The sequence below is a fragment of the Opisthocomus hoazin genome, chromosome Z (genome assembly GCF_030867145.1).
Source record: "Opisthocomus hoazin isolate bOpiHoa1 chromosome Z, bOpiHoa1.hap1, whole genome shotgun sequence".
Classification (NCBI taxonomy): Eukaryota; Metazoa; Chordata; class Aves; order Opisthocomiformes; family Opisthocomidae; genus Opisthocomus; species Opisthocomus hoazin.
This window is the reverse complement of record NC_134454.1, coordinates 10,776,494-10,798,872: the sequence shown is the minus strand read 5'-3', so window position 1 is coordinate 10,798,872 and position 22,379 is coordinate 10,776,494. Positions and strand designations below refer to the sequence as shown.

The 22,379-nt window shown below is 40.0% G+C and overlaps 1 protein-coding gene across 2 annotated transcripts in view; it reads left to right on the top strand.

Annotated features, from left to right (window-relative positions):
- Positions 1-22,379, top strand: part of CERT1 (ceramide transporter 1) — an 85,465-nt gene that overhangs the window by 23,956 nt on the left and 39,130 nt on the right. For both annotated transcript variants that reach the window (XM_075410969.1, XM_075410968.1), the window contains exon 3: positions 2,534-2,650. In XM_075410969.1, coding sequence (XP_075267084.1) covers positions 2,534-2,650 — 117 coding nt within the window. The remainder of the gene's footprint in view (positions 1-2,533; positions 2,651-22,379) is intronic.

Sequence of the window (22,379 nt, the reverse complement as noted above, 5' to 3'; positions counted from 1 at the left end):
ATGTGGCAGGGTTTTGGTAGTGGGAGGGCTACAGCGGTGGCTTCTGTGAGAAGATATCAGATGCAGCCCCCATATCTGACAGAGGCAGATGGGGCATATCCAGCTCTAAGATGGACCCGCTGGTGGCCAAAGATGAGCCAGTCAGTGATGATGGTAGTGCCTCTGTGGTAACACATTTAAGAAAGGCTAAAAACTGATGTGCAACAGCAGCTGGGAGAGAGGAGTGAGAGATGTGAAAGAAACAACTCTGCAGACATGAAAGCCAGGAAAGAAGGAGGGGGAGGAGGCATTCCAGGTGCCAGAGCAGAGATTTTTCCCCTGCAGCCTTTGGTGAAGACCATGGTGAGGCAGGCTGTCCCCCTGCAGCCCATGGAGGACCTCATGCCAGAGCAGGTGGATGCCCAATGGAGGCTGTCACCTCATGGAGAGCCTGTGCTGGAGCAGGCTCCTGGCAGGACTTGTGACCCCACAGGGGACCCACACTGGAGCAGCCTGTTCCTGAAGGACTGCACCCTGTGGGAAGCATCCACACTGGGCAGTTTGTGAAGAGCTGCAGCCTGTGGGAAGGACCCATATTGGAGATGTTTGTGGTGGTCTGCCTCCTGTGGGACGGACCCCATGCTGGAGCAAGGGAAGAGTGTGAGGAGGAAGGAGAAGCAGAGACAAGGTGTGATGAACTGACCACAACCCCCACTCCCTGTCCCCCTGCACCACTGTGGGCGGAAGGTAGAGAACATGGGGAATGAAGTTGAGCCTGGGGAGGAGGGAGGGGTGGGGAGAAGATGCCTTTAGTTTTGTTCTTATTTTTCATTATCCTATTCTGATGTAGGTTGGCAAGAAATTAAACTGATTTCCCCAAGTCAAGTCTGTTTTGCCTGTGATGGTAACTGATGAGTAATCTGTGTATCCATATCTCCGCCCACGAGCTTTTTGTTGTTTTTTTCTTCCCTGTCCAGTTGAGGAGATGGAGTGATAAGAGTGCCTTGGTGGGCACCTGGCATCCAGCCAGTGTCAAGCCACCATGTCCCTGCTTACATCTGTATGTTCTGTGGTTCAGTGAAGGCAAAGCAGTGCATAGAACCAGTTTTGACAGCTGTTTGAGTTAAGTGGAGATAGTCAGGTATTAAGTATTTAGTAGCTGCAGTTGTTTGTCAGTGTAGTCAGTTGCTGGGGTTTTTTTTCTGTGGGAAGTTTAAATTTCTTTAAATCGAACTTAGGTTCAGATGCTTGACCAAATATGTGAAGCTTTTTTTAAAAAAGTGAAGTATCATCTACTTTTGTTAAACTCTTCCTAGCACATTCTTTATTTGGTAGTTTGGCTTCTGTTGTGCTCTTCTTCCTCCTTAGTGTATTTAAACAAGAAAGATTCTGTATTATGTGTGTAACGTCTGATTTCCAGATCTTCTGAAAACATTTGTCACTGACAGTAGGCTGTTGTGCACAACAGCAGAGGAGACGTGCTTTTTGGTGTTCTTCTGTGGAGTGTTTCATGAGTGATCCACAGTGCTTTGGTTATCTGCAAGATTAATGTATTCAGAGTGGTTCTTACGTTGTAAAGGACATTACTAATGTGTAGACTTGTCTTCAGCATCTGGAATCAATATTTGTGGTCCTTAAGGCAAATGATGCTGTCTGAACCTTAGAGCTTGTTAGCTTCCTACGGTTACTTCCATGTGTAACTTCTCTTTGTATTCAAATTCAAAAAAGGTATTCAGCTATACCTGTGTTGTGTTTCTTTAAGAATAGTTGTCAAGGGGTGGATGGGAAGGGATGTTGTGCTCAGTTGGATGTTTGCTAAGGAGTATCTTTAATTAAACTGACAGTGTCAAGGCACAGGGCAAATTAGATCATTGCTTTGTTTCCCTGTACTTTCCTTACCAGCTTCATTGTAATGCTAGTAAAAGCTTTTTAGTATTTTAGGCATGTGAGCTGAAAGTCAGATGCATTCAAGTGGTGATATTTGGAGGGATTGCATGTTGCTCCCCATTATCTGACAGTCCGGACTGACATGGTGAAAATAATTTAGGCAGAGGATGCTGAGCTGCTCCTGCTCTTCCTTATCACTTAGCTATAGTCTGCTTTTGTGATTCTATCCTGGTGGGTTTTGCTGGAATGTATGTATTCCTTCCATCTAAAATCAATACTGATAGCAATAACTGATTTCTTTTCCTGCTTTGAGATGATAAATATTGGTATATTTTCTTGGCTATGTCCAGTAATTACTTTCCTTAAGGATTTGTTTTGAAGTATGAAGTTTTGTTTGATGTTTGTGCAGAACTTCTTTGACAATTTTGACAATTTTATTTAATAAGAATGTGTTAAACAGGCTTTTCTTTTTCAGAAGAGTGGCTTTTTTTGTGATGAGTGTGTGTTCATAGAGACAGCTACAAAAAACAGAATTTAGAAGTTAGGATGAATTCAAGACAGTATAGACCAGGTTTTCTAGTTAGTGTTTTAGTGTCAAAATATTCTGTGAGGTATTGTTGATCATGTTGCTAATTTTACCTACTCTTACGCTTTTTTTCTGTCATAGCCCCATGACTTTGACGAATGCAGATTTGATATTAGCGTAAATGATAGTGTTTGGTACCTCCGAGCTCAGGACCCAGACCACAGACAACAGTGGGTGGATGCACTAGAGCAACACAAGGTATGTTACTTTTTTCTGATTTCATTTCTCACTCCCTCACTAGATCTGGTGGTGCTTGCAGAGAGCTGTAAGCTTCCCTGCACAGTCACTGAAGTACTCAAGGTATGTATGGCAGGTAAAAGCTGCAGGATTGAAGCTGTGTCTTGAATATGTTTCAAAGGAATTGATTTGCTTGTTCAGCATAGATAAGAGTTCAGAGAACTGACAGCTAACAACTGTGAACCTTTCTTGAGCTCTCCAGCTTGAAAAAAAAAAGCTTGCATTATGTTTGAGTGATTTTTTTAAACGATTTTGTCTATCCTCTCACTGATTATTGAATTGTTTCTTGTCTGTCCTAGCTGTTAAACTTGTTACTCTTAGTTCTCCTAGGTTATCATTCTGGTTTTAGGCTCCTCTCTTTCATCATTTGGCTGCTTTTACTATATCTAATTACTGGCTTTTGTCTCCTTGTCCTTTAAGGCCCTACTCTTCATCAGCATTTTGGTTTAGCTTTGCTGATCTGTTCCTTATGTCTTCCAGTGAACTCAATTATTTTCATGCTACCTAAAGGGCTTGAAGGTCAGATATTGTTAAAGTATGTAGCATGCAAAACATCCATTATCTTGTCAGGTACAAGATAGGCACTGCCCCAAGGTGTTGAGTTTAACTGCAATACCTAGCACAATGCACCTTCTGCATCTGGGTTATACAGGTATTACAGGAATACAAACTAAAATAGGTATCTAAGTAGACAGGTATTTTTACCTTGAGTTTCTTGAAGTGTTGGTTATATAAGTACTGTGCAATTAGGAAGTTTCACCTTTTATTGGGCAAGCCTTACAATAGGCAGTACATACTCTTATATTTAAAGTGCTGCCTTTTGATAATGGTTCTCTAAAAAAAATTCATCTCACTTAGAGTAGTAGTTCATTTACAGTTTGGAATTATGGCTTCACTTTAATACAGAGGTAGCATTAAAACATTCAAAACTTAAGTTGCAAAACTGGGATTCCTTTCTGTAGTGTAGTGAAGAAGGTAACCATGGAGTATTCTTGAGACAAAAATACTGCAATTAGTTACTGTTGCAATATCTGAGAGAAATGTCTCAAGAGAATACACTGAACAAGTTGCTGGATTACACATCTGTAGAACTGGCCTGTCAAAAGCTAACAGGTATGGGGGTGTTCAGGTGTGAGGTTGTGGGGACGTTGAACCTGATAACCTTGGGCTAAAATTCAGCTAGATTTGGTGAATGATTTAGCTGGTAAAATGCAGAACTTAACCTGAAGTCTGAATAAGCAGAAATACAGCCTGGGTCATTGCGTGCTGCTGTGCAGGAATGAATGAGGAAAAAACCCAAATCCTGTCTTAAACTCTGCTCTGTAGAACCTCAAAGGAAAGTCTCTCTTGTGCTATTCTTTTCCCTCTTCTAAGGCTTTCCTGAACTGTTGCTGAGCTCTGAGCTGACAATTTTATGGAACCGCTTGTTTATAATATGGAAGTTTTGAGGGGTAATAGTTTAGAGTTTGTCATTGTCTGTGTAAATCTGGAATTGTTTTTCTGTCACAATTTTTTTTGTGTTTATCAACACTGAATTTTCTTCTCCTGCTTTATTGAGCAGCCCCTATCATGAGGTATCTGTTTGCTTTTCTTTTTCTGTCTGGTATTACTGGTAAGCTTAAGTCATCTTGTTGAACTTCCTTTTCAGATCATTAATGAGTGATAAGGAGCTTGAGTTCTAGCATTCCAAAAGCGACCTCCCTTTGTGAAGAGGCCTGATTAATTATGCAGTTTTTGAACTTTAAAAAAAAGAGGCTTCTTTTAATATTTATTTTGGTTTGGGCAGTTTAAATTTCCATGACTTGCAAGAATTTGTTTCTTTAAAAAAATGTAAATGGTACCAGATCTGTCTTCACATTTAAAGGAGTGGAATGAGAGGTTTCTTGAATAATTCCACTGCACAATTTTTTCAGTATTTACTTAAAGTTAGTATTGGGTAGGGGTAATGAATGTTTTTTTGATTGTTTTATTGAATTTATCTTTCTGCTCATTACTAAGTGTGTTGTGTTCTGGAATGTTATGTCAACTGAAGAAAAGTATGTCTACAAGTAGGAAGTAGAAATAAAATTCTTTCTGTGTATGCTGAACTGACAAGAAATAGTTCAGTTTGCATCTTGCTGTCCTAATGTAATGACACTGGATTTGACTGTTCCAAATCTGATGGCTTTTTCAGCATGTGTAGTTTGCCGTTTCATGACAATTTGACATTTTTCAGTTTCTTGCATACTACTTTTAACTCTGTATTGTTTACAGTATTCAAGACAAATAGCAGTTTTCATTCTGAAATTGAGAGAAATATTATGGCATCTCAGTTCTAAATAAACTGTCAAACCATTTAATATATTTAAGCAATACATTATTTAAAAGCATTCTCTTTGTAGTATGCAACTTAATACCATGTTCAAGACAAGGCAAGAAAAACAGCTAAAGGTAATAGTCTTGTAACAATAGCTTGGACTCAAGTTAAAAGCATATAATGAAATCTCAGAAAATCATGACTTACTAGCATTTTTTCCAGTGCAATATTTTGTTGTCTTCGTAATACAGTAGCAGCTTCGTGTCATGGGTATTGTAGGTGTGGAGGTGCGTCTGTTCCTGCTAACTGTTCCTACTAAAATACATAGGAATCTTATCACCAGAAGCCTTGGAAAGTGCTGTATGCACATAAATAGGTTTTTGATGTAATTAAATATAAACCAGAAAGGTCCAAATCCAGTTTTTGGACTGGTTATTGTTAATGTTTCTTAAAGAATGTATCTCCAAATCACAGAATCACAGAATAGTAGGGGTTGGAAGGGACCTCTGTGGGTCATCTAGTCCAACCCTCCTGCCAAAGCAGGGTCACCTACAGCAGGCTGCACAGGAACTTGTCCAGGCAGGTCTTGAATATCTCCAGAGAAGGAGAATCCACAGCCTCCCTGGGCAGCCTGTTCCAGTGCTCCGTCACCCTCAGAGGGAAGAAGTTCTTCCTCATGTTCAGACGGAACTTCCTGTGCCTCAGTTTGTGCCCAAATGACTTGTTTCTGTATTTTCCAAGTTGAGTGGTTAGTGCTATATCCTGTAATCACTTCGTAGGAAAAATCTGCTGCTTCTTAATAACATTATTAGCATCTAAAAATATACTTTCTTGGAGTCTGGAAGTTAATTCCATTCTCATTTGAATTTCTGTAAACACCACTTCAGTGATCCTTAGTTTTAAGTAACTTTTCACCCATGTTTGAATTTTCTTCAGCTCTTGTGGAAGTTTTATATCTAACACTTGGTTGAGAGTAGGAGAAGATGACTTTTATGAGGCAAAACATCCCATTTCACTGAAAAGTTCAGACTTTTGTCTGCTTACTGTGAAATTACCTAAAGGAACTTTCCTGGTTGGGTTACCAAAACTCAAGCAAGAGTTTCTTGACAGGCTGTTGTTACAAGATAAAAATTGTTTTGAGAATTGGGTTCTTGAACTGACACATAATAATTTGAATAAAATTGAGAGGAAGTCATTTCCTTTACTAAGCAGTCATTTTGATTAACTTGAGTCTACTGCTATATGAAGTACTTTTTTGTTTTGAAGCTCTTTGTTACTTACTGAGTGGGTAGGTAGTTCTGGTAGGCTGCTTAAGCTGTTTGCTAACAAAAGTATGTTCGTGGGATTGACCACAGCATGTCACAAGGTTGTTTATCTTTAGAGTATGAAAGATGGACTGAAACTTTGACTGTTTCATTGTACTCTGAACAGAGAAAACACTGATTAAAATGAATTTTATATTAATTTTGAGTGTGAGCAGACTTAGAAGAACTTCCTGCTTAGCAACACCAATGAGTAGCTGGTACCCAAGAAATCTAAAACATGTAATGTTCAAGCATAAACACTGTTAGAATTTGATCTTTTTTTATCATTGCATTAGCGTTTTCTTTTATTGAGGTTCCTGAATGCTGACTAGATTAAATATTCAAATACAGCTTCTCCATTTCAGGGAGATTAATAAACATTTTAGAAGGGAAGAGTCTGAAACAGTGACAAGAGGCAAATGAAGAAATAGTTCATGTGTAACCAGGAGTCCTTTCTGCTACTCAAATATTTCATTAAATGTACTGAGCAGGTATTTATCTGTAAAATATCTGTAAGGGTGTGTATCATTAGGAAGCTTCTTTGTTCTCCTACCCTAAGAGACAGTCAGTCTAGGATTGCTGGTGACCTTTTCTTAGGTGGATTCTAGTGGCAATGTATACTGCTGAACAACTGAAGACCAGGCTAGGCTTTCATTTCCCTGGTGTAAAAATGTTGATGGTGCATGAGCACCAAGGTGTGTGTATGCTTTTGAAAAGTTGCTCTCAAATAATAAATTGAAGGACTGACTCCAGATCTCTACTGTGGTTTGAAAATGAAGTATGGAGTTTCTAACCTCAAATTAGAGAAACTGGCTTAAATGTAGTTAGTTCTGTGCTGAGAGGAAAATGTCTGGGTTTACCTGTAGAGAGCAGGGACTCCTGCAGCATATAACTTCTAAAAAATAAAATGAATGTGTGCTAGGCAGTACGAACAAACAAGATCTATCTTTTCACTGAAGTGGAAAGTGTTTTTTTACACATGCTAAACTTATCCGAAGTTTTCATTCCTTACCCTCTACTCTGATAGAGTTGGTATGTAAACTTACAAACTTGCATTGCTTCCCAGTGGTGTGTATGAAGGATGTGAATTGCTATTTGCTGTGAGAACCATCTGGATAATTAGACTTACATTGAGCGAATTGACTTCAACTCCTGAGATCCAGATAATGATTTCTTGTGATGTTAATCTAACACCTGAGTCAAAAACTTGTTGAGAATTTGTTTAGAAATGAATGTTTCATGAGAAACTCTGCATCAGCTTAGGTTTGTCCCACTTTGTTCAGTTTTAGTTTTAATTTTTACTGCACAGATTCTGCACGTGTTCCTTATTGACTTTGTGACTCTTCAGCAAAATAAATTAAGTGTTTTAAGTCTTGGATTTTCAAAATCTTGTGTTTATCAAACTGAAATACTGTTTTAAGTCTTGTTGAACTTCTTAGTCATCAGTGTGTCAAACTGGAAAAGGTCATTCTCCAGAGGGATATCTGACAAGTTTGGCATGTAAGGAGTAGATGGGTTCACTTATTCATTTTGAAGTGGTGATATTCCAGGTGTTTAGAGCAGGAGGCAGGAATTTCAAAGTCTGACTGTGAAAAGCGTCAAGTGGCTACCTTGAAGGAAGGACTCCTTCATTGTTTTTACTGTTGATTAGATACTGGGAGAGGAGGATTCAGCTACTTAGAACAGGTTTGTACAGAAACATTGGGAAGAGTAAAACTTATAAAATGTCTCTTCTATTAGTTGTTTTCCCCCAGATAACTTGGGGGAAGGGGATGTGGCAGCCTCGGGGGGTCAATGATGCTTTAGTTTGTAAGTAATTCTAATTTTGTGGAATTCTTTAATATATTATAACTTGTTTTTTAAATTATCAGTTGTCAAACCCGGTAAGATGTTTCACGTCATAGTTTTTTTTCATTGTTTAAGTACAGATCCAGTTAAGATGGTGAAAAAAACCAAAAAGTTGGATTTGGCATGCTAGTAAATTTAAATTTAGGTATAAGTATTGAAACAATTGATTCACTTTCTTTATTAAACACTCATACATTTCCAGACAAGTAAACTAGAAATGCGACATTGTTTTGGGACTGTTTTCTGAATGTGGATCCTAGTTTGTAGATGAATTTAGAAAACAGCGTAATTTTGGTTGCAGTTAGTAAGGGCACTTTAGAATATTGTGTGTGGGGAAAAAAACCAAAACTACTGTCAGCTTGAAATTCTCACAAAAAGCTTGTTATCCACATAAAATGTGGGGATTTTTCCACATAACCTGAAAAAATTTGTTACCTTATACACAGGTATTAAGTGTCATTAATTTCACCCTTAAGGTCATCTGCCTGTTGCATTTTCTCTTGTCAATGTACTATTCTAAAGGAGTGACTGAATGTGCTGTTAGGCTGTGAAAAATATTGCTACCAACAGTAATTGTTAAGCCAAAAATGCAGCCAGGTAGGTGTCTGAGGAGGAGCCAGGGGTCAGACGTGGGCTTTTGCTAGTCTGACATGAGTGTAACACCATACGAAAGCGAAACTCCCGGTGGCTGAAAACAGTGCCACAGTGTTGTGCATTTGAGAAGCTTCTTAACTATAACAAGATAACCCACAGAGAACTCTTAAGAGCCCTCTCAAGCCATTCTAGTTGTTCCAATTCTAAAAGATTCAGTTGATGTCAGATTGCAGATCTGTTGGTAATACAAATCAGCTTCTGGGTAAACAGGGTGAAGGACAACAGGTGAGATATTGAAGTACAATATCAGAGTGTTTCTTAAACTTGGCCTTCTGTCTTTGTTATTTCTCCTTTGAACTCGAGTATAAGAGGTTTTATGCAGGAATAACTTTACAAACTCAGAGGAAACCTTAAATTTCACTTCCAACTTGATAAGCACCCAGAGTATCTCAGTTCCCTGTGTTCTGTTCTGTATTGCTTCACTGCCAGACTGAGACCCAAGTGCATGTACCTATTCCTTCAACCTAATAGCTGCCTTAAGAAATTGCACATTAACAATACTTAAAGTCAAGCTTTTGTTTGAATACTGTATTTTAAAAATAATCTTACAGATCAATATTTGTTAGCCTTGAAAAATGCTGATAGAGGTAGCTTTCTCATACTACTGTTTTATTAGCAGTGGATGCCAGAGCAAAAAATTTGACCAGTTAATCTGGTCAGAAACCAGTGTCAGTTTTATTTTATGAAAAACAGAGTTCAGGTTATCAACAGGAAAGGGAGTGTACAGAAGGGTGCTGCCCGTTTAATTTGTTCACAGGCTTTCGGCAATTGTGAGGAGACCTATAACATTCTGTGAAGATGGTAATTTTCTGCTTTTCCACACCTCTCAAATCCTGCTCAAAGATTGAACTAATTTACTGAGAATGCCAATAAAGACATGCAAGTACATCTCTCCAAATCTGTTGCGTGTCTGGACTGACACTAATATTAGTAAAATAATTCAGAATGAGTAGGAAAGTATATGCAGAGTTAGGAATGCTATAGAAACATTTTGATTCAGCATACTGATGTAACAAACTTTTAAAATAGAAATTAAATGAGAAGTTTAAGTTTCTGCCATCAGTAAACAGTTTTGTACATTAAATTTAACTTTCCTGTTCTCTGGCAGATCTTTATGGAGCCACTGAAGTGAGTAGTTTGGATGTTCATGTTGGCTATATTTAAGTATGTGACAAAACAGTGTGCATATGTTGTTCAGAAGTCTACATTGATGTTATGACCTTTATAAATCTAATTTTTTTGGTACCAGTTTATTATATTGTTGAGAACTAGACACTGTCAAGTAATGTCAATGTCAAGTATCCTGGGCTGCATCAAAAGCAGCATGGCCAGCAGGTCGAGGGAGGGGATTCTGCTCCTTGATGCTGTGAAAAGCCGGAGTTGAAGACTCAGTAGTCAGAGGGCTATTAATTAGGTATTCTTTATTGTGGTGCTGGGCACACAGGGGATCTCTCCTAAAAAGGTGTGTGCCAAACACCCTGTTGTTTCAGGTTAAATACAATCATAGTATACATATCCATTATATTTCCAAGAAATGCTTAGCATATTAGTAGTTTTTCCAATAACTAGTTAGCATATGTTAATATCTTCCATGCATGTCTGTTAGCGCCCTCGGGTGGTCTTTGGGGGTCTCAAGATGAAGGCTTGTGTTCCTCATCACAGTGTTCGCTGGTTGACCTTTGCTTCTGCGCAAACTCAGTTCTAAGATCAGTATATTGTGTCCTTCCAGGCTGTTTTTCTCTGGTCTTGTTGTCCTCTTGGTGCCTCTTGATCTCTGTAGCTTGGTGCATCTGCCTTCCCAACGCTGAGCTGTCTGGGGTAGAATTATTTAGAAGCCTCTCTGTCTTAGAGCTTTCCTGTCTTCTCAAAACAGCAAGGATCTACTTTAGTTTAATTACAATCACTTTAGTCAGTGGAAATATTACATTTATGGGTATCACCCTCTGCTCCGCTCTGCTGAGACCCCACCTGCAGTCTTGTATCCAGCTCTGGAGCCCTCAGCACAAGAAGGACATAGACCTATTGGAGCAAGTCCAGAGGAGGGCCATAAAAATGATAGAGGGATGGAGCGCCCCTCCTGTGAGGAAAGGCTGAGAGAGTTGGGGTTGTTCATCCTGGAGAAGAGCAGGCTATGGGGAGACCTGATTGCGGCCTTTCAGTGCCTGAAGGGGCCTGCCTTTCAGCATCTGAAGCTGGAGAGGGGGTTTTTACAAGGGCATTTAGTGACAGGGCAAGGGGTAATGGCTTCAAGCTGAAAGAGTAGATTTAGATTAATATTAGGAAGAAATTCTTTACTGTAAGGGTGGTGAGGCACTGTTGCCCAGCGAAGTTGTGGATGCCTCATGACTGGCAGTGTTCAAGGCCAGGTTGGATGGGGCTTTGAGCAGCCTGGTCTAGTGGAAGGTGTCCTTGCCCATGGCAGAGGGGGTGGAGCTATATGATCTTTAAGGTCCCTTCCAACCCAATCCATGTATGATTCTGACTTTAATTTCTAGCAAATGGTATCTGTTCTAGTGTTGATGAGTGAATGCTAATTATAAATACAACCATGTTGATTATTTTATAAGTAAAGCTTTCCAATAGTGTAATTTCAGATAATATCATGCAGGAGTGAGCAGTAGGCATAGTGTCTGTTGCCATTTCTCCAGCTACTTCCTATTCTGGAGTGTGTCAGTAAAGCGTGATTTTTTTTTTTAATTACTTCCTCAGCAGTGGTTGCTGAGGTCGGAAAAGGATAACTGTGGCTCCCTAATCTGTTCATTTTTTGGCATTTCATCCTAACACCAATTCCTCTGTCCCTACTTCCCCTCCATACCCATTCACAAGTAAGACTGACTTAAGTGGAAGCAACAGTGCAGATGAAGAAAATCACAGGAAGTATAGCAGTAGGTAAATATTGTTTAACTTTGGTTTTATTTCTTAGGTTCATAGTGAGGGTTGTAGGAGAGTGATGCCGAGGCCTCCTTTTGTCTCTGTGACGTAAGTGTTTGAACAAGTTTCTAAAGTAGTCTTGGCATCAGCTATTGTTACTTATCAGATATCAGTTGTCTTGTTCTGTTGTCTGATGCTCTGCAGCACATCAACAAAGTCTAAATTTCTGTTTGATGCTGACATTTTGGATGGTATAGAATACCCTGTCAGTTTCTGTGATACTGCATGTTGCTCCAGAAGCTACTGCCCCACTCTCACTGTGGCCCTGAGACATGGACTTGCAGCAGCAGTGCAGCTTCCCTGAGAGGAGGCTGGAGAACAGCATTCAGGTGTGTGTTAAGCTGTAAAAAGTTGATACCTGTTTAACAAATGTGTAAATCACCAGTGAGTGGTAGGGGCATCTGCTTAAAGGTGTTGCAAAAACATTGTGTACTGGTTTAAAACTACAAAACTGTGAACTGTTGCTCAGGTTTATGAAGGACCTTAGATCTGCTTTTGCTGCTGTTCTGTCCCTGTTGTATGTTGACTTAAAAGATGTAAGTTCTTGTGTATTCACATTTGGCATCTCACTTCAAAGAGCAATTTGAAGTGTTTGCAAAAATACTCTCTGATAACTGAACAAAAAATAAAGTACAAGCAGAGTCTTCTGAATTCTGCAGTAATAAGCTTACTTGTTTTGGGTTTTGGCCTGAATCTGAGGCTGAAGTGGGGAATACACGGGAGAAGGATGTAGTTGTCTCAAGCCCAAGCCCTTTGTCTAGCTTTTCAAGGTCATTCGTCCTTTAGCTGTGAATACTGTTTTTTCATTTTTGCTCTTCAGTGATATCTGACTAGTTGTCTTGGTTTTGGCTGGGATAGATTTAATTTTCCTCCTGGTAGCTTCTGTGTTTTGGATTTCGTAGGAGAAGAATGTTGATAATACTGATTTTTTTTTATTGGTTGGCAAGAAACCAAGGACTTTTCCGGTTCTCATGTTCAGCTAATGGGCAGGTGTGCAGGAGCTGGGAGGGAGCACAGCCGGACAGCCAGCCCAAGCTGGCCAGTGGAAATATTCCATACCACAGATATTGTGCTCAGTTTATAAATGGATGTTGATGGAGGAGGGGAAGGAAAGTATTTTTTTTACTGGGAGTTTGACCTTTTCCATTAGTTCAGTCTTTTTTTCAGGAGTTCCACAAAATTCATGAAGGCTGAGTTCTGTACTCCACGATTGCCACTTGGGGACTGGCTGTACAATTGGTTGGTGGACATTGAGAAAAAAAAATGTATTGTGTATTGTTTTGCATATTCATTATTAGTAGTACTAGTAGTAGTATTTCCTTTGCTGTCTGATTAAACTGTCTTTATCTTAACCCATGAATTTTACCTGTTGTGCATTCTCTTCCCCATCCCACTACAGGGGGAAGGGGAGGGGTGAGTGAGTAGCTGTCTAGCCCTGTTTGCTGGTAGCCAAGGTAAACCATAACACTAGTATAGCTATCAGAGGAGAAATAAACTGAAGGGTCCTCCTGAAGGAAGAGTCATAAAGTTCATCTTAATTCTTCCCCTACTATGAACTAAATTCATCCTTATTAGATGCCGTTTCATTATAAGTTAGACTGGTAAGTGGTTTAACAGTGAGGGGTCATGGATTTCTTCTTGCTCTCTTCATCTAATTTGAGTTTTCCTTTATAGAGTGGTCTCACAGTCAATGTGGAGAGGAGATTCTTCACTTCATCTTTGCAACACTAAATATTTCTTGTCTTTTTACATTGGCCTGAACAGCTCCCCATTCCTCAATTGTTGTTCATGTGGGTATCTTTTACAGCTCTCTGATACCTTGTATGGCTCTTCTCCAAATTCAGTCCTCATCTTTCCTTGAGGTACAGCACCAAATTAGTCTTGGTATTCCTACTGAGAATCTTACAGATGTTGTACAAAATGTAGGATTATGTTGTGGGTCTTATCAACTACCCTGTTTAGCAACACCATGATTTTTTTACTTATTCAGCTTGAGAACCACTAAATCCGATTTATCTCTAGAACTATCTGCAGAATGTTACCCATACTGTACTTGTGCAGTACAATATTTCCTATAACCAAGTAAACCTTGAACTTCATTTTTCGCCAGTGTACACAAGTGTTAAGTTTTTGCTGCTGTTCTACTGACTTCAGTCTTCCCAACTCTGCTGTCTTGGGTTTGGTTTCTTTCCAGAAATAATTCTTTGTGCTGCTTGGGTTGGGTTCAGTTTCTTAAGTGATTGTTCTTCTTCTAGTACTTTGTAAGTATTGAGACTGGCGGGATGAAGAAAGGCTAGATCCTTTAGCTGTATATTGATTGACAGCTGAACTTGCTTGTTATTCTGTTGGGAGCTGCTTAACTGAGTCTGAAGGTATAAATGTATGGGCACTAAAGATGATCTTAAATCATTGTATCCATGAAAGCTGTGATCAGTCTGCTTTATGTTCCTAATTAAAAAGTTTTCTCGTCCATCTAGACAGGTAGTCTTCATAATCTTAGAGGTCTTGAACTCTCCTTGTCTCAAACCCCTACCCCCAAAAGGTAGTGAACTTAGTTGAGATGGTTTACTCCTATCTTTCCCTTAAATCAGTGAAATTTATGAATTGATGTGAAGATTCAAATGCACGTAAAGGTTAAAGTAACTTTTTGAGCACTGTATAGCCAGACTGGTGAACCAGGGTGTTCTGAAATGTCTAAAGAATGCCTGAAAATGACAGGCCAAAATGCAGATTAGCAGAGCATTGGCTTATGGGTGCAGTACCATGTGAAAGAAGACTCTACGAAAAGTGCTAACTCTGTATCAATAGCATGAAGGACTTGTGACACTACTACTAAGCTGTGAAGAGTATGTCAGTCAATATTCTCATAATGCTCTTTAATGAAGTGTGGTGTATATGCCTGAAGTAAACTTGGAGCCAAGTCTAATGCTGAGTTTTGAGGTGACCAGAACTAAGCTACCAGACTCAACATGCAGTAAATAACCAGTCTTATTTCTAAAAACAAGTACGATTCTAGTAGTAAACTCAAAGGTGTTACTAACTAGCTTTGTGAAAACTGTGGCAGACCATTTTGATAGTGTATACTTTCACAGAAATAAGTGGAGTATCAGTATGTGTAACTGGCAGAATGACACGTGGTAGTTCTCAGTCAGACACTCTGAGGCAGAGTGGCAGCATGTTTATGCATGGTCTCCTTGAAAACATTACTGTTTCTTGAGACACCAGTGCCAAGCTTGATTTTGGTGGTAAATACTCCTTCAAATCAGGGTAAGCTCTTGATATCAAGAACAGAAAGTACAGACCTGCAATGTGGAAGTAGTGATTGAACAGTTAAAAGTTGACACTTGCCAAATGGATCTGCATGCTGTTTACTTGGAACTATTACTCATCAGCCCAGTTTAATAGAAAGGTCTTGGATACTATGTATGTTTCCGCCTATCAGATGCAGTCTTTTCTTTCTAAAAAGGCTTTTTAAGGGGTGGTTTTTCTTTGAACTGTCATTGCAGTGAAACTCACTGAGTTGATGCTAACACACCAGAGTTACACCCTAGCTACAGGGAGTAGAGGCTGCTCAGCCACATGGGCGGGGTGCACAAGTAGTAATGATACATATTCAGTAACATTCAACAGAGTTAACTTTTTTTCATTCTTTTGAGACACACACACTCCATCACCACCCCCTCCCCAACTCCTCTTGGAAAAGAGTAGCTGCGGGTGCTGGTATGACTAAAGAGCTAGGGGATTTCTTTTAAACACAGCAAGACTTGTGCTGTATCCTGCTTTTTCAATTTGATGTCCACTTGCATTAGTGGATGCTCTGAAGGTGGTAATTCTAATATAATTTCCACTGCAGGACAATAAAAAGATCCTTTTCTGTCTCTGAAAACAGATAATGCTTGAAAATACTATGCATTTGCTATCACTTTAGTGTCATCTATTAAATGGACTTACTGCAGATGAGTCAAAATTCTAGTGTCTTAAGTGTACCAATTTTAAATGGGAGGGGAGGAAGAAAGGTTTAATATTTAACTGCTAGTATTTAAATGTCATGTATTGATTGGTATGAACACAGGCATCAGAAAATGTTGGGGGTGGGGGCACGAATAGACAGATGTCCCTCTTTCTTCCCCCCTACAGTAAGCTGAAGTAACTTGTGGGGATTTGTGTATTAATTTAAAATTACTGGTTTAAGCAAGCAGATACAGCTGAGGCTGCTCAGCTGATAAGAAATACTTGCCCTGATGTATGCTATGATGGTGGTAGTGAAACCTGCAGATGCTGTAGAGAAGCTGTGCTTTCAGGGGAAGATTAGATGGATTGCTCAAACTATTGGTCCTTTACTGGAAATAACAAAAGTTTGTCTTCAAAATTGAATCAAATATGCTCTTTCAAGGAGGAAAACTAAGCTTGGGTATGTCTTACACATTCCATTATCTTAACACTGTTATCAGCAGGAGCTCTTTAATACATACGATACTGCTTGTCATTTAATGTTACTAAATTTGCCAAGTGCACTTATTGCTGGAAACTGTATCTTTCCCAAAAGAAGACTTTAGGGGAAAGCCAGTGCATCAGCAGTTTCAGTTGACTGCAGAAGTGTCTGCTGCAGCAAACCTAAATGTTGTCACTTCCAGACTGTTGAAACTTCACTTTCAAAAAAAGAAAAAGAAAAAAATTTCTTTGTCTTGGCACCCTTTTACCACTCTTGGGCCCATGTTCAAGCAGCAGCTGTAAGTTGCAGCATTATTAATAAGTAGTTACAGTTAGGACTGTTTCAAGCTGGAATAAAGCTTTCAGTCCATTCCAGCCCAACACGATTAATTACAGAATCACAGAATCACAGAATGGTAGGGGTTGGAAGGGACCTCTGTGGGTCATCTAGTCCAACCCTCATACCGAAGCAGGGTCACCTACAGCAGGCTGCACAGGACCTTGTCCAGGTGGGTCTTGAATATGTCCAGAGAAGGAGACTCCACAGCCTCCCTGGGCAGCCTGTTCCAGGGCTCCGTCACCCTCAGAGGGAAGAAGTTCTTCCTCATGTTCAGACGGAACTTCCTGTGCTTCAGTTTGTGCCCATTGCCCCTTGTCCTGTCGCTGGGCACCACTGAAAAGAGTCTGGCCCCATCCTCCTGACACCCACCCTTCAGATATTTATAAGCATTTATTATGTCCCCTCTCAGCCTTCTCTTCTTCAGGCTGAACAAGCCCAGCTCCCTCAGCCTCTCCTTGTAGGGGAGATGTTTCAGTCCCCTCATCATCCTTGTAGCCCTCCGCTGGACTCTCTCCAGTAGCTCCTCATCTTTCTTGAACTGGGGAGCCCAGCACTGGACAGAGTACTCCAGATGAGGCCTCACCAGGGCAGTGTAGAGGGGAAGGAGAACCTCCCTCGTCCTGCTGGCCACACTCTTCCTAATGCACCCCAGGATGCCATTGGCCTTCTTGGCAGCCAGGGCACACTGCTGGCTCATGGTCAACCTGTCATTCACCAGCACACCCAGGTCCCTCTCCGCAGAGCTGCTCTCCAGCAGGTCAGCCCCAAGCCTGTACTGATGCATGGGGTTGTTCCTCCTCAGGTGCAGGACCCTGCCTTTGCCTTTGTTGAACCTCATCAGGTTCCTCTCTGCCCAACTTTCCAGCCTGTCCAGGTCACGCTGAATGGCAGCACAGCCTGCTGGTGTATCCACCACTCCTCCCAGTTTGGTGTCATCAGCAAACTTGCTGAGGCTACGTTCTAACTCTTCATCCAGGTCGTTGATGAAGAAATTAAACAAGGCTGGGCCCAGTACTGACCCCTGGGGGACACCACTTGTTACCAGCCTCCAACTAGACTCAGCACTGCTGATGACGACCCTCTGAGTTCTGCCATTCAGCCAGTTCTCAATCCACCTCACTGACCACTCATCCAGCCCACACTTCCTGAGCTTCCCTAGGAGGATGTTATGGGAGACAGTGTCAAAAGCCTTGCTGAAGTCCAGGTAGACAACATCCACGGCTCTCCCTTCATCTACCCAACCAGTCATGTCATCGTAGAAAGCTATCAGATTTGTCAGGCATGATTTCCCCTTGGTGAATCCATGCTGACTATTCCTCATAACCTTCTTTTCTTCCACTTGCTTCATGATGGCCTCCAGGATAAGCTGCTCCATCACCTTTCCCGGGATGGAGGTGAGGCTGACCGGCCTCATTATAAACAATGCAGATCGTTTCACTTTGACCTGCCCAATCTTTTCTTTGCCTGTGTGTTCCAGTTATGTTTCATAACAATCATTTTGGCTTAGAAAATAGATATTATAATTCTCTGAAGAATGTCCCATTATGGGGTGGAGGCCTGGGTATTTAATTGGACAGGGTCTGAGCAGGAGGTGGTACTAGAGGTACCCTTGCAACCTAGTCATTCTGATTTTGTGCTAAAACTGTATTTCTTACATAGGAGTTCAGTTCTTCCTTGCTCATGTCATAATATTTACTTACTTCACAGCAAAAAGATTCCTCATTCCTGTCTTGAAGTGATCCTTTTTTAACAAAGCGAAATTTTATTGCCTCAATTTGCCAGTTTTCAGACTTTGTAAATAAAAGATCCTGTTAAATACTGTGTCCTTGAAGTTTTGTTTTATTTGTGCAGTGTTTGAAGGTGCAGCTCCTGCTTATTTCCATTCTTTTTTTCTACCTGCCCCCAAATATGCTAAGCAAGGTTAGTTGGAAAATAAAAATGGCTGTTTCTTGTGTTATTAGTAGGTTTGAGGAAATCTGTTAGGTAAACCTGCTATTCTGAAATACAAAAAGAGAGCAAAGATAAAGCCACAACAGCCATGTAGACTACACTTCCTGTAGTCTAATCAACAACATGTAGGACTTAAGGTTTGTGCAAGTGTATCTAATTGATTTTCACAGACTTACTGGGCTGGTTTGTGGTTTAATTCTTGAAAAGAAAGCATTATGTCTGCTAATGCATCTCTTGAATAGATCAAGAGTGTTCAGCTGGCAGTACCAGTCATACATAGCCTCTCTTCTTGCAGTATCTGTGTGAGTAGACAAGGGATGCACCTGGAGTAAAACCATGCTCTGTTATGTGTTTGGGCTTGGTCACATGAAAAGGAAGTCTGTGATATGTGACCTGAGGCTGCAATTAGAAGTAAAACCTTGTCACCTGGCTGGAAAGGTTTTCTGCCAGCCTCATTGATTTATAGTGTCTTGATATGAAATGCTTCAAGAAAAGCATTAATGTGTTAGAGCCCTGTGATACACAGGCAATCTGCAAAGTTTTCCTTTACCATCCTTGACTGGGGGGCAGCTTTGAGTCTGGAGTGCGTTTTGATGAAGATACCAAAGCTTCATGTCACTGCCATTTTTTTATGGCTGCTAGTTTGTCGTGCCTGAACTGGACTATATGCAGATCTGTCAGAATATGAAGATCTGTGGCAGAGTATGCATTTTGTCACTACCATGCAGAATGTGCAGGGAACACCTTGCCTTGCCTACCATCAGGTGGGAGTTGCCCTCACCTGACTTAACAGTGAAGTCAGCTTTTAGTGTGTTGCAATTCAAAGCAGGTAACAGCAAGAATATGGGCACTCTCCTTAAGTCTTACTCCGCTCCCCTGTACACGCTCTCCAGTATCTGCAGGCAAATAGCATCAGTGCTTTGAGCAGTTGGTGAGCTCCTAACATGTGGGTGGCTTTCTCATGATGAATGCTTCAGGAATATACCGCTGTAAGGGAACCAGCAATGGGACTGGACTTTAGTAGTGTGTAGAGAATATATGGATCTACAAAATAATTTATTCTGAGGACATACATGTTGAGTGTTTCTGCGGTTGCCTGGGCCTTTCATAGTACAGTGTGCACAGGTTCTTGCAGAAGGTGCTCCTACAGCTTGTACAGAACACAGTGGTGCTGTAATGAAATGAGACTGTTTAGTTACTAGAAGACTGAGTTAGTATAGGCTACAAAACTGCTTGTTTTATCAATAGTACACTATTGTCTAGCTAATACGTACTGCAGGAACATTTTTGTGATGGTACCCAGCAGTGCAGTGGCATGCTTTGTCTTGTTCATACTGTTTTCCAGAGGAGTAAAAAAGAACAAAAAAGGTGACCCAAAACTTAATGCACAACCTAATGATGGCCAACAGTTTCATAATCTTGTATAAAACTGGTGATTATGCTTATTTTCAAAGTCCTAACCATTTTAGAGCCTAGATCCTTTGGTTTGCTTTCTTCTGGTGCACTGGAAGCAGCCTTTTGAGAGCTGTTTTTCCACCAGTTCCCAGGTTTTCCTTCAAGGGCAGGGAAGGTTAGCTTATTGTAGCGAGCTGTGCTGTGCTTGAAGTTGTTTTTCCTATTGTCTGGCACAGAGGGTGTTGGCTTTCAGCAAATAAAAGCAGTCTGTTTCTTTTCATGTGGATGAATAATGATAGTGCGGAGGGTGGTTTTGTATTGGTGGATTAAGTTGAATTTTATATTTTTACTGATGTGTTTACTGATATTGTGTGTAATGTCACATAAAATTTTAATTATCAAATACTAGCTTTCTGGAAGTTGCATTGCATGAAACAGTTCTACAAACTCGTAAGTAAGCCTGCTTAAACTAAAGTGTTATGAATAGAGTAGATACAGAAACATTTCATTTGAAAGAAGTTATCACTACTGCATGACTTTTTATGGGTTTGGAAGGGTTTAACTAGACCTTTATTTCTTCTGGTGCTTCTCAGAGTGCATATGCATACAGGGAAAACTAGTTTGAGAACCTGCTTAATGCATACTCTGTACATGAGGAAATCCTGTGCCTGATCATCTGGCTGGCATATAAAACTCATTTACACAGTAAGCTGTATGTTTGACAGATGCAGACTAATGACAGAGCCGTTGAATGTGAAGAGAAGTCTTCTTGTGGTATGTTAGACAGAGGTGCTCAGTTTTCTGTGTGTCACATTAAGCATTCTTTTTTAAAGTTAAAATACATTGAGCCTAACTACTTCATGTTATATGAAGTTTTAATAAATCTATGCCTTAACATTTGTCAGTGTTTAATTAGGTGCTAATAACTTTGGACTATCTTAACTAGGAATTAATGTGGTGTTAGTTGGTTCACTCTTTTGAACTGGCTGAGAGGTGTGGCTTTAGAGTAAGTTCATTACTCTGTTAAAACTTCTAATTCACTGTCATTCTTTCAGCAACAAATGTCATTGTTACTTCTTGCATACCGAGTGGAAAACTTTATCCTCACTTAGCAATGCGTCTCAAATGTAATTACAAAGGCTAAAGGTAAAACTGCGCTGTTCTTAATCGTCTGCCAACGAAAGGACGTTTATGTGCACGGGGAATGAAGCAGAAACGGGATAGGGGTTACTGTTGGGCTTTGACCAGTAGTAACCTTTGGCTGTGTCTGTTTCCTTTTTGCTATTTCCCTCTAGTGGTCACACAGGATATTGACTTGGGGAGCTTAAGTGCATCAACGGGTATTTTTTCAAATGCTTGTACATAAATAAACTAACACAGAAGTAATATGGGATATATGGAAACTTAATATGCCTGGTCCTGACCTGTTAGAATGCTGTGTATCATGGTGTCTTGTGAAGGGAGGACCTACTCTTATGCTTCATGTTGGTGGTTCAACAAGCTTTTGGGAATGATCTGAATTTTTATCCTTTTGGATATCCAGATGTTCCCTTTACTTGAAATTCAATCATACAGAGCTCTTAGCGTAATCTAAATTTGCTTCTAAAGTTTTATGAGGTGTAAACTGCACTATAAGCATATCTCTGCCTTTCTGTATCTGGGACTAGCTCTTACATCTGAGCAGTTGAAGTGTTAAGTCAGTTCAACACTTCAGCATTTTGTTTTTATCATGTTAGACTTGTTCTTGACCCACAGACTAACAGAATAGTTACCAAACCAGGCAGTGCTAGTCTTTGTAAACCAATTCATGTTTTCATTCAACTTTTTAAAAATGTTGGTGCATCCTTTGTGTATCAGGTGTTTCACTTAAGATCTTGCAGATGTTTCTTATGATATAAAGTTTTTTCTGCTTGTAGTGCAGAGTTGTTATTTTTTGTTTATGTAATTATCCTTTCAGAACTTTATAATTGATACTTTCTAATGTGTTAATATTTTGTAAAAAAAAAAAAACTCACAAAAAACCCCAAAACAAGTGTATTTTGGACAGAATTACTGCCTAGTCAGTTTGAGCTTAGGACACAGGATCTTTATGTTGCCAGACTGATGTATGTTTGGAAAGGGGTGTAAAGCTTCTAGTGATGGCAGGATGTTGTGTGCATAAACAGCTTGTAAGCCAGACTGGGATTTGTTACTGAACTAACATATTTTGATGCGAACAGGACTGTTTTTATGAAAGTTCAACCCTGGACAGCTTAAGGAATCTGAAACTGTCAGGAATATGACAAAAAGATGAATATCTTGCCGAGTCTCTTGTTTCTTACAACCTTTTTTGTTCAAATGTATGAGTGCAGTGAGTCTCCCTTGGTTTTGAGGGAAGTAGGTGTTGAGACCTGATGAAAAAAAAAAGGGCTACAGCAAGAAGGAAATAAGAATAGGGAACAGGTTTTGAAAGTCAAGAAAAATGTGTTAGATTTGATAAAGAATTAGATGCAAAACAAACTGTATTGAAGGTAAACTTCTCTTTTATCCTGCCTTTGCCCA